The sequence below is a fragment of the Rhinatrema bivittatum genome, chromosome 1 (genome assembly GCF_901001135.1).
Source record: "Rhinatrema bivittatum chromosome 1, aRhiBiv1.1, whole genome shotgun sequence".
NCBI lineage: Eukaryota > Metazoa > Chordata > Amphibia > Gymnophiona > Rhinatrematidae > Rhinatrema > Rhinatrema bivittatum.
This window is the reverse complement of record NC_042615.1, coordinates 760,281,953-760,294,552: the sequence shown is the minus strand read 5'-3', so window position 1 is coordinate 760,294,552 and position 12,600 is coordinate 760,281,953. Positions and strand designations below refer to the sequence as shown.

Below are 12,600 nucleotides of genomic sequence, written 5' to 3'. Positions count from 1 at the left end.
GTGTCCTGGCTGGAACACCACAACTCGAACACCTTCCAGACTCGAGCATAGGCCACCGACGTAGACGTCTTCCGCGACCGCAACAGCGTGGATACTACCGCCTCCTGGTAGCCCCTTCGCCGGAGGCGGTGCCTCTCAAAAGCCAGGCCGCAAGACAGAAGAGTTCTGCCTGTTCGAAAAATACCGGGCCCTGATGCAAGAGACGGGGGAGATGTCCTAGCCGGATGGGTCCGATCACCAGCTGGAGCAGGTCCGCAAACCAGGGTCGTCTGGGCCACTCTGGCACGACGAAGATCACAGTCCCCGGATGAGCCTCTATTCTGCGGAGGATTCTGCCCACCAGTGGCCACGGTGAGAATGCGTAGAGAAGCAGGTGTGACGGCCACGGGAGCACTAGGGCATCTACTCCCTCCGCGCCTCGCTCCCTTCGGCAACTGAAGAACCGTGGAGCCTTGGCGTTGAGAGCGGACGCCATCAGATCCAAGTGGGGGGTCCCCCACCGCTGGACAAGCAGTTGCATCGCCTCGGAGAGGGACCACTCTCCGGGATCCAGCAGTTGACGACTTAGAAAATCCACCTGGACGTTGTCCACTCCTGCGATGTGAGAGGCCACCAGGCAGACAAGATGTCGCTCCGCCCACTGCATCAACATTGCTGCCTCGAGCGCGACCTATGGGCTGCGAGTGCCTCCCTGTCGGTTGATATAGGCCACTGTGGTAGCGTTGTCCGATAAGATCCTGACCTCTCGGTTCCGAAGAAGCGGCAGGAAATGTTGCAGAGCCAGTCTGACCGCTCGGGTCTCCAGACGATTGATTGACCACTTCGACTCCGCCGTGGACCACGTCCCCTGTGTGGCGCTGCGGTCGCACACTGCTCCCCAGCCGACGAGACTGGCATCGGTGGTGACCACCACCCAATCTGGCAGATCGAGGGACACGCAGCGTGCCAGATTTGCCGGGTCCATCCACCAGCTCAAGCTGCTCCTGGCAGACTGTGGGAGAGGGAGGATCATCTGGTAGTCCTGCGAAATCGGTTTCCAACGGGAGAGGAGCGCCCTCTGTAGGGGCCTGAGGTGCGCAAACGCCCAAGGGACCATGTCGATTGGTGGAGCCCATCACTCCCAGGAGTTGCAGGTAGTCCCAGGAGGTGGGATCTGGTAACGCAGAGAACCGCTTATGTGATCCCGCAAGGTGTGCGCCTTGTCCTGACGCAGAAAGACTTTGCCCAGACGGGTGTCGAAGGTCGCCCCCAAAAAATCCAAGCGCTGCGAGAGCACGAGGGAGCTCTTGGAGAAGTTTACCACCCATCCCAGGGAACGTAGGAACTGTACGACTCTGGACACCGCTGCTTGACCGTGGCTGAAAGACTTCGCTCGAATGAGCCAATCGTCCAGATAAGGATGTACCAGAATGCCCTCCTTCCGAAGGGCTGCTGCCACGACTACCATGATCTTGGTGAAGGTGCGCGGTGCAGTCACCAAACCGAACGGGAGAGCTATGAACTGGAAGTGCTGGTCCAGGATCTTGAACCGGAGGAGACGATGATGTTCCGGGCGGATGGGTATGTGTAGGTAGGCCTCTGTTAGATCCAAGGAAGCGAGGAACTCCCCCCGATGCACCGCCGCAATCACAGACCGCAGCGTTTCCATGCGGAACCGGACCACCCGGAGAGACTTGTTGACTTCCTTTAGGTCCAAGATGGTCGGAAGGATCCGTCCTTCTTTGGCACTACAAAGTAGATGGAATAGTGGCCCGTGCCCTTTGGGCACGGGCGCAATAGCTCCTATCTCCTGAAGCCTGTCCAGCGTCAACTGCACCGCCCTTCTCTTGGGACCCGAGCCACAGGGGGAGGAGATGAACCTTCCTTGCGGCGCGCGGACAAATTCCAATGCGCAGCCGCGTTCTATGGTGTCCAAGACCCACTGGTCTGAGGTGATCTGCGCCCACTCCTTGTAGAAAAGCGCCAGCCGGCCCCCAATCCTGGGGACGGCGGAGTGGGCGAGCCTGACATCATTGTGAGGACTTAGGAGAGGAGTGTCCCGCCCCGGGGGCGGGGCGCGCGGGCCTGCGACCGCGAAAGGAGCGGGACCAGGGCTGAGACCTGGAGGCGGGGGGCCTGGAGCCCGTCGTCCTGTAGTTCCTGTAACGCCGTTGCGCTCTGGCCCTGGTCCGGGGAGAGGCAAATGCTCTAGAAGGCCGATATCTATCCTCTGGCAACCGTTGGACAGCGTTTTCCCCCAGGGACTTGATGATCTGGTCCAAATCCTCCCCAAAGAAGAACTTGCCCCTGAACGGGAGGGAGCCCAGACTCGACTTGGAAGACGTATCCGCCACCCAGTTGCGAAGCCATAGCAGCCGTCGTGCCGCCACTACCAAAACCATGGCTCTTGCAAGGACCCGAAACAGGTCGTAGGAGGCATCAGCTCCGTACGCCACCGCAGCTTCTAGCCTATCCGCCTGGGCGGCCTCATCGGCAGGAAGCACCTGAGACATGAGAAGTTGTTGTACCCAGAGAAGGCTCGCCCTCTGGGCAAGCGAACTGCACATCACTGCCCGCATACCCAGCGCGGAGACCTCGAAGACCCTTTTAAGGAAAACTTCTAGCTTGCGATCCTGCGTATCCCGTAAGGCCGCTCCTCCCGTCACTGGTATAGTCATCCTCTTCGTGACCGCCGACACCGCGGAGTCCACTCTTGGTACCTTGATGAGATCCAGGAAATCCTCCGGTAAGGGGTACAGCTTTTCCATCGCACGGCTGCCCTTCAGGGAAGCCTCCAGGGTATCCCATTCCCTGGTGAGAAGCTGTAGAAACGATTCGTGGATGGGGAAAGCCCGAGCCCTCGGCCGAAGTGCCGCCAGGACCAGGTCCCCTTTCTTTGAAGAAGTAACGACCGCGGGAGCTACTGGAGCGGGAGGGTCCGGCGGAGGGTCCAGATCCAATTCCTGAATAATTTGTGGGATGAGGTCCTCCAACTCTTCCCTCTGAAAGAGGCGAAGAGTACGCGGGTCGTCCCCCTCAGACGTGCCGTCCCCTTGGGCGACGTCCGGGGGGTCCTGGCCATGTCCCAAAGAGCCTGAGGCCGCCACCACCGCAGCGGGGGCCAGCCGAACCCGGGCGGGAGGCTGGATGGGCCCCGCCCCCGCCGGGTCGCCTGGGTGGACAGCGCCATCCGTGGTGTCTTGGCAGGTGGGGGTCCCACAGGAGCTTCCAAGCCCTGCAGGTAGGCCGTATGCATGAGAAGAATAAACTCCGGGGAGAACCCCGGTCTGTTCAGGGGGACTCCGGGGGCCGAAGAGTCCGCTGCTCCCTGTCCTATAGGGCCTTGTTCTGGCGTTAAAATCGGGGGGGGGGGGGGGGGGGGGCCCCCAGCGATTCAGAGTCCTCCCGCGCCGCCTGAGAGTCCTCAGGGTGCTGTGTATACAAAATGGCCGCCGTTCCCGCCAAAAATGGCGGAGTGGCCGGCCCACGCAAAGTAGACACAAACGCGAACTCGCTGAGGGACTGCGAGGTGCCTTCCCCCGCGGGAAGGCATCGTGCACATATGCCCTCCCGCGAGATTCGGGACCCCGGGTCGCCACAGGCCAAGCAATGCGCCGGCCGCGGCATCGGGATCGCCGGCTGCTGCAGACAGAAACCGGCAGGGAAATAAATAAAAGCCTCGGGGGGGGGGGGGCCGAGTATGAGTAGCGCCTCTGCGGGGGGCCCGGTCGGCCTGCACAACCCGCCCTTCCGAATCAGAAGACAAAGTGCCGCGGGGGGGGGGCCCTCCTGGCCGCACAACCCATCCGAAGAATCTCTCCCTGCCTGCCTCAGCAGCCCCCAAGGAGCTGCAAAATGGCCGCAGGAGAAGGAGCAAGCGCGGAGAGGCCGGCACCACCGGCTTCCGCGAGGCGCCGATGAAGGTGGGGAGCTGAAAACACTGAAAATAAGAAGCTCTGTAACTTACCCCAGGCCCCCAAAGGACCGGCGCAGCACAGCGCAGGACAGAGGGCAGAAGACAGAGGGAGAACAAAAACCACGCCTCCCCAAAAATTGAAAGAGACTTTTTTTTTTTTTTTTAACTTAGAAAAACTTGATCCAAAAAGCAAAATAGCAGAACAGAAGGATCCCCATGAAAGGAACCCAAAGATGAGGAATAACCTAACCAATGGAGGGAAACCCTGGTTCCCCTACTCTCATCTGCTGGAGTCAGAAGATACTGAACTCCTGCAGAGGGAGTAGTAGTATATATGGTGACGCCCCCTCGAAGCTTGGGCTGACTCCATCTGCTGGATTGGGGACATAACCCACTGTCTGGACTGATCCAGGTACGTACAGGGAATGGAGAATACCTGCACAGAAAAAAAACCCCAAAAGGATTGCAACCTCAGAGAGGACCAGGCTAGCAAGTCTTGGAGGGCACTGAAATAAAATAGCCTGTGTTGCATGGCTTGCACATCCTGCTGTTCCGTATATCCATGACCCCTGCTGTTGCTGCTGCACAGACCTAAGGAGAAGCAGCTGTAGACCACAGTTCAATATATCATTAAATAGTACCCCCCCCAAAAAAAAAAAAAAGCCAGTGACATGTGGCTGGCACAACAGGAGGATGAAGGCAGGTGAGGGAAGGGGAGAAGGCAGTGAGGAGACAGCAGGAAAAAGACAGATGATGCTGAGGGAAGGAGGAATACAGTGGACACAGGAAACAGGGAGATATTGCTGGACAGCAGGCAGAAAAGAGCTAACAAATTAAAAAAAAAAAAAGGGGGAGGAGGGAGTTCAAAAGATTTATGAAAACTTGTATTTCTTAATGTTGCTCACCCTGCCTCCAGCAAAATCCACTCAGCAAATTATTTGGTGGGTGTGGGGGGGATGGAGGACAACCCCCTAACCCTCATTCTGGCCTTCTCAGAGATTTGAAACATCTACATGGTCCTTTACATGAGAAATATCTGGACCACTAAAAAAGAATATATAGCAGAGTTCCTGAAATTTGCCACATCCCAAAGCTCTGGCCAGTAGTATCCGCAGAGTTCTTGTGATGGTGCTGGGAATGACCAGCTGGAATTCAACTGCTTACAATTATTTACCAGAGCCCAGCAGCCAAAAGGGGAGATGGTCATCCTTTAGGTGCAAGAGGTACTGCATAAGTAATGAAACCCATGTTAAATGCAGAAGGAATAAGATACAGCATTCATTTTACTCACCATAGGTGAAGGAAACTACTGGGCATATGGGAATCATGAGGTCGGTTATTTCAGTCAATGCTCATCACTCAAGAAGAAAGCCAAAAAAGCGTCACCGTTCACTCGCAGAGCCTGCAAAGAACGTCAAGAGAATTTCATGAGTATTTTTTTTTTCACATGAATTTTAGTGTTCATGAGAGATGCCAAATCAACAGAACTGGAAACCGAAGTCCTCCATTTGTCCACAGTACAATTCCAGCTTGTGCAGTGGTAATGCAAGCTTTCCCACAATATTATACCTCAATTCCACTCCAGAAAGAGCACCTCTGAGAATACTTCAGTTTCCATATGAGAGCTGGTTTTGGTTTCTTTGAGATTGTCTACGTTTGTGACAATTTTATTTTTGCATTTATGTAATGTCCAAAGCAGGTAGCTGTACAACAGATTACTCTTCTCTGAAGAGTTAATCTAGTTATGTATCTGAGGAAGAAATAAGGTGATTTGCTCAAGTTCACAGCAAGTATCAACAGCAGTAGTAGATCTCTCACAGTTCATCATACTAACTCTTCTCCCACAACTAGTGTCAACTGTACTAAGGTCACAGATTCATTTTACACAGGCCAAACAGATTTTAGATAGTAAAGATATTTGGATAATATTATTTACTTCGTAGACACTTTCCTGCTGACCTGAGCTAAATCAATTCACTGTATTTCATATTTGTATATCACCTTCCTCAGAAAAACAAAGATCTAGAATTGAAAGGCTCTGTAACCCTATATATATATATATCAGTTAACTTAGGGGCTATGCCCCTAAGTTAACTGTATATATCTGTTCTTTGTAAGGGCTTCGCCCAAAAAGTTCTTGTTTTTTGTGAACCGATGCGATGTGCAAACGGACATCGGTATAGAAGAGACATTAAATAAATAAATAAAAATAAACCTTCCTGTTCCAAAGAATTTATGAGGATTCTATACAAGCAAGTATATTCTATTTATTTATTTGATTTATATTCTTTCAGACATTTCAAAGCAGATTACATTCAGGATATCTTTAATTAAGATGCTAATTTTTTTAAGCTTTGGCTCTTAAGTGTGGAGCAGTATATTTCTAAAATAATGCTATTTTAAACAAATGAGCACGGAGAAAATTACATTTTCCATCCACCACACTGGAATGAAGAAGTAGGCAATGCCTTTGAAATGGGCAGAAATAGAATGAAACTATTAAAATAATCTGCAACAGGAGGACACTAGCGAGCCAAGAATAGAGATAGCCTCTCACACTACTTCATTTTTAGTTGTAAAATAATTCTCGTTTGACTTACTTTGATGAACGTAAGCTCAGATCCACCAAGGTTCTAACGAAAACTGGCCCAATGAGTGAAAGGAAATGAGATCAATTTCACTGTTATTAGAGCCACTGCCACATGGACAAAAGAGAAGGTATGGACTAAAATTATATTGGAAGCGTTTCAGAAAATAGAAGCAGAGAGCCAGCTGACTGGGTTCCATTTTTGTCTCTAATCCTTAAGGAAAATCAGAGTGGGAGAGAAAAGCAAGTTTGCTTACAGAACCGTAGATAGCAGGCTGAATTAGCCATGCTGTCTGGGAGTCCCCAGCTGAAGGCTGTGAGTGCAATCTGAAGGGTCCCTGTGGGAACGCTGCGCACAACCTGATCCAGGATAGCAGACAGTCTCTTTACGTGGTCCCTGATTAGAGTATGGATCTGCCCATTCACCGCATCTGCAGCGACTTGCTGGTCAAGACAATAATGGGAAGTAAAAGTATGCAGCGAGGACCACATAGTGGCTTAACAGATGTCCATTATAGGAACTTCCCATAGATGGGATACTGACACTGAAATCACTCACTTGATGGGCCTTTGGTGAACTGGTCAGGGTCTCTGACCTCTTATTGCAACAGAAGTGAATGCACTGCAAAATCCAAGTCGAAAGAGCCCCCCTTGGAGACCGGCAGTCCCGGGGCATTCGGGTTAAAGTAAACAAATAGCTGTGAGGCTCTAGATTCAGAATGTTCTCTGCACTTATAGTAGGCCAAGGCTCACTTACAGACCAGCGTCTGGAGCCACCACTCACTCATCTCTGTGCAGCTTTGGAAAGAAGGTTGGCAGGGTGATGGTTATATTAATGTGGAAAGAAGAAACCACTGGGGTAGTCACGCAGAACATCTCTACTTTTCTGTTGCATTCTGTGGCAAAGAGGTCCATGCGTGGAAGGTCCCCAGTTTCAAGGAGGCTGTCCGTCACATCCTGGCGAAGCTCCCATTTCTGTGGATGGAACATCCTGCTTAGCCTGTCGGCTTTGGTGTTCCACACTGGGCAGACAAAGCATTTAGACAGAGCACTTTTCTGCCCATTCCAGGATGCACACTGCTTCCTTGAATAACATCCAGGAACCAGACCCTCCTTCCTTGTTTATGTAGAACATAGCGACCTGATTGTCCGTATCATCCATGATGGTCCTCCCCAGCAGGAACCTCTCGAATGTATATATGGCATTCCCAATCGCTTGGAGCTCTAGGTGTTTATCTGTTGGACTCTCTCCCAGCCAGACCAGAGTCCTTGTGTCCGTACCTGGTCCAAGTGAGCTCCCCACCCTTTGCTTAAAAGGTCTCTGTGGTGAGGATTAGCTGAGGGGTCGGGGGGGGGGGGGGGGGGGGATGAAGTGGTGCTCCTCCTGAAGGAGCTGTGGGGTACAACCACCAGTCCAAGTCCGCTTTGATGCTCCGGGTCAGCAGATGTGAGAACTGTCCCCACTGCAGGCACCGTAAGTGTAAGTGGGTATGCAGCACCACATAGATGGCTGCTGACATGTGGCCCAGCAGGGTCAAGATCTGGTGGGCCGAGGCGCGAGTACAGTTTCTCAGGTGGATGGCCAGAGTGTGCAGAATGTGAGCCCTGACCGCCAGAAGGAATGCTCTGCCCAGTGCGGTACTTATAAAGGTCCCAATGAACTGCAGGTTCTGCGTTGGCTGTAGACTGGACTTCTCATAATTGATAACCAACCCCAGCCCCTCCAGGCCATGGACTATAGCTTCCAAGCTGCTCTGAAGAGTTATAGGATGCGATACCACTATCAACCAATCGTTGAGGTAAGGAGGTAATGTAACCCCAATATTTAAAGGGCTTCAGGGGTGATCCGGGAAACTATAGACCAGTTAGCCTGACTTCAGTGCCAAGAAAAATAGTGGAAAGTGTTCTAAATATCAAAATCGCAGAACATATAGAAAGACATGGTTTAATGGAATAAAGTCAGCATGGCTTTACCCAAGGCAAGTCTTGCCTCACAAATCTGCTTCACTTTTTTGAAGGAGTTAATAAACATGTAGATAAACCAGTAAATATAGTGTATTTTGATTTTCAGAAGGCGTTTGACAAAGTTCCTCATGAGAGGTTTCTAGGAAAAGTAAAAAAAGTCATGAGTGTAGGAGGCGATGTCCTTTCGTGGATTACAAACTGGCTAAAAGACAGGAAACAGGGAGTAGGATTAAATGGACAATTTTCTCAGTGGAAGGGAGTGGGCAGTGGAGTGCCTCAAGGATCTGTATTGGGACCCGTACTTTTCAATATATTTATAAATGATCTGGAAAGAAATACGAGTGAGGTAATCAAATTTGCAGATGATACAAAATTGTTCAGAGTAGTTAAAGCACAAGCAGATTGTGATAAATTGCAGGAAGATCTTGTGAGACTGGAAAATTGGGCATCGAAATGGCAGATGAAATTTAATATAGATAAGTGCAAGGTGATGCATATAGGGAAAAATAACCCATGCTATAGTTACACAATGTTAGGTTCCATATTAGGAGCTACCACCCAAGAAAGATCTAGATGTCATATTGGATAACATTGAAATCATCGGTTCAGTGTGCTGCGGCAGTCAAATAAGCAAACAGAATGTTGGGAATTATTAGAAAGGAAATGGTGAATAAAACAGAAAATGTCATAATGCCTCTATATCATAGCTCCATGGTGAGACCACACCTTGAATACTGTGTACAATTCTGGTCACCGCATCTCAAAAAAAAAAGAGATATAGTTGTGATGGAGAAGATACAGAGAAGAGCGACCAAAATGATAAAGGGAATGGAACAGCTCCCCTATGAGGAAAGGCTGAAGAGGTTAGGACTTTTCAGCTTGGAGAAGAGATGGCTGAGGGGGGTATGATAGAGGTGTTAAAATCATGAGAGGTCTAGAACTGGTAAATGTTAATCGGTTATTTACTCTTTCGGATAATAGAAAGACATTGGGGCGCTCCGTGAAGTTAGCATGTGGCACATTTAAAACTAATCGGAGAAAGTTCTTTTTACTCAACGCACAATTAAATTCTGGAATTTGTTGCCAGAGGATGTGGTTAGTGCAGCTGTGCTTGAAAAATGATTGGATAAGTTCTTGGAGGAGAAGTCCATTACCTGCTACTTAATTAAGTTGACTTAGAAAATAGCCACTGCTATTACTAGCAACAGTAACATGGAATAGACTTAGTTTTTGGGTACTTGCCAGATTCTTATGGCCTGGATTGGCCACTATTGGAAACAGGATGCTGGGCTTGATGGACCCTGGTCTGACCCAGTATGGCATGTTCTTATATTCTTAACTGGATTTCTTGCTTCCTGAGGTAGGCCACTGCTACTGCTAAACACTTGGTGAAGACTCTCGGGGCAGATGAGAGACCAATGGGGATGCACCTTTTACTGGGACTGTTGACCTAGAAACACAGGTATCACCAAGAAGAACTGTGCAGAGGGATGTGAGAGTACACATCTTTGAGGTCCAACGAACATATCCAATTGTTGGGCTGAAGAAAGGGAAGGATGGTCTTGAGAGATGTCATCTTGAACTTTTCCCTTTTCAGGAATTTGTTGAGAATACAAGTCCAGGATCAGGCAGAGCCCTCCCAATCTCTTGGGGATGAGGAAGTATTGGGAATACAATCCCTGGTTCAGCTGACTGCTGGGAACCTGCTGGATAGAACGTTGTTGGAGCAATTTGGTGACTTCCTCTCGCAGCCAGCATTGGTTCTCTGAGGTGGCCCGATGCAGCCATACTCTATGGGGGAGATCTGGTATCTTCTTGAAGTTCAAGGGGTACCCCTTTCTTTTTTTTTTTTTTTTTTTTTTTTTCTTTTTTTTGTATATAATCTGTTTTTATTTGCAGGTCACAAAAAACAACAACATGCAAGTTACATACTAGCAGCGGAACCTACTGCAACGGGATATTTGTGATAACCGAAAGAGGAACAAACATGAGCACAATAATCATGCCAATACAGTACTGCAGCCATCCAATGCAGGAAAGATGAAAAGGCAAAACAGCTTCCCCAATGATAAACTGCATGTAAAAATGAAACAGATCAGACCGGTACATGAAAAAGAACCAGAAATATCCCCCCAACCCCCTCCCCCCTCCCCACCCCACACTGGTATTACTGCTAACAGAAAACAGTGGTACATATATGCAAATGAGACTACAAGTGGCACCAGCGGCAGGCCGATGAACACTTCAAGACTGCGCCTTGGGACCTCATTGAAGAGGAGCGTCCGCAAGCCATTTTTGAAAGGGGCCCCAAACCGCTTGAAAGGAAGGTATACGATTCTGATGGACTGCAGTGAGCCTACTCATTTGGCATAGTAAGAAAAGACGGTGTTGAACCGCCGCAAGTGTGGGGGCCTGAATTTGCTTCCAGTGGATAGCCAACTCTGTCCGAGCTGCAATAAAAATTTGTAAAATCAGTTTCTGTGTTGTCGTGTGTAGATCCGGCATAGGGACCCCCAGTAGCACATGCCAGGGCTGTGCCACACAGGGCACATTTAAAAGCTGGGAGATCCACTGGAACAGCCCCTGCCAGTAGGTCTGAGCACGAGGGCAGGACCACCAAATGTGAAGGTAAGTGCCCTGCGCCCCGCATTCTCTCCAACATCCATCGGGCATATGAGAGTAAAATCTATGTAGGGCCATGGGTGTATAGTGCCAACGATAGAGCATTTTATAACAGTTCTCTTGTACACTCGCTGAGATAGAACATTTGCCAGCTAAAGTATAAATATGATCCCAATCCCGATCGTCCAAACTACCCGGGAAATCTAAGTCCCATAGCGCCCTATACTTGTGGACCACCGGAGCGATATTAGTAAACATGGTATAAATTTTGGATATAATCCCCTTGAGGACCGAGGCATGCTGGCACAAAGTCTCAAATAGGGTGTTCTTAGCCCTCAGGGAACCCTTCCTCAGGTTAGTGCGTATGAAGGAGGAGATTCTAGCATAAACCAAAAAGTCAAAGGTTCTCCCAGGGTGCAGATCAGCAAGTTGGTGTCTGGAGAGAATCTGTCCCTGGTGCATCATCTGCCCCAAGCGTAAAATCCCAGACTGCCGCCACTGTCCCAGACCCACAGAGCACTCGGAAAGAGGGACGACCGTATTGGTAAATAAGTGGGTGAGTAGAGATAGTTGTTCAGGGCCGACCAGCTTAGATTGCCAACCGTGCCAGATCTGCATGGTAGTACGCAAAGCAAAGGGAAAATACTCAAACTTGCCCCAAGTATTGGGAGGCTGCCACGGCAACGCCGTAATAGGGAGGGACCCTAGCAACCCTTGCTCAAACCTCACCCACTGAGGAATATCTTTAGTTCCATGGGAGGCCACCAAAGCGCGCAACTGGGCCGCATTGTAATACCATAATAAATTAGGAAGATGCAGACCCCCCCTATCCTTAGGTAAATACAAGATAGATCTCGCCACCCGTGGTGGACGTTTCCTCCATATAAAGCCACAGACTAATTGCTGCCATTGCTTAAGCTGGGCAGAGGGTACGCTGATAGGGATAGTAGTGAAGAAGTACAGAAACCGTGGTAGAACGTTCATTTTAAGAATGGCCAACCGACCCATCCATGAGAATATCTGACGATCCCAGCGTCTTAGATTTTCTCGAATATTAGCCACCAAGGGAGTATAATTGAGATTAAATAATTGGCTAACATGAGGACCAATCTTAACCCCAAGATATTTCAAATAGGAGGGGGCCCACAGGAAAGGCAATTGCGTTTTAAGAGCTGTTGCCGCAGCAGGTGGGAGCGTTAAGTTAAGGATTTCTGACTTATCATAGTTAATGCGCATCCCAGAAACCGCCGAAAAACCTCGCAGTTCAGCCATCACGCCTTGTAAAGACTTCTCTGGGTCAGAGAGGGTCAGCATGACATCATCTGCAAAAAGTGAAATTGTGGATTGAACTGTACCTCCCCAGATCCCTGTAATATTCTCCGCCGCCCGTATCCTAATGGCAAAAGGTTCTAGAAATAATGCAAAAAGGAGGGGCGATAACGGACAACCCTGCCTCGTTCCCCTCTGGATAGCAAAGGGAGGACCATAACCACCATTAACCTTGACCCGGGCTAAAGGAGCCTCGTAAAGC

The 12,600-nt window shown here is 49.8% G+C and overlaps 1 protein-coding gene across 1 annotated transcript in view; it reads right to left on the bottom strand.

The window, feature by feature from the left end:
* Positions 1-12,600, bottom strand: part of ZFR (zinc finger RNA binding protein) — a 312,134-nt gene that overhangs the window by 272,246 nt on the left and 27,288 nt on the right. The window contains 1 exon segment of the mRNA XM_029579284.1: positions 5,187-5,297. Within this exon segment, the coding sequence (XP_029435144.1) occupies positions 5,187-5,223 (37 nt within the window). The 5' untranslated portion in view covers positions 5,224-5,297.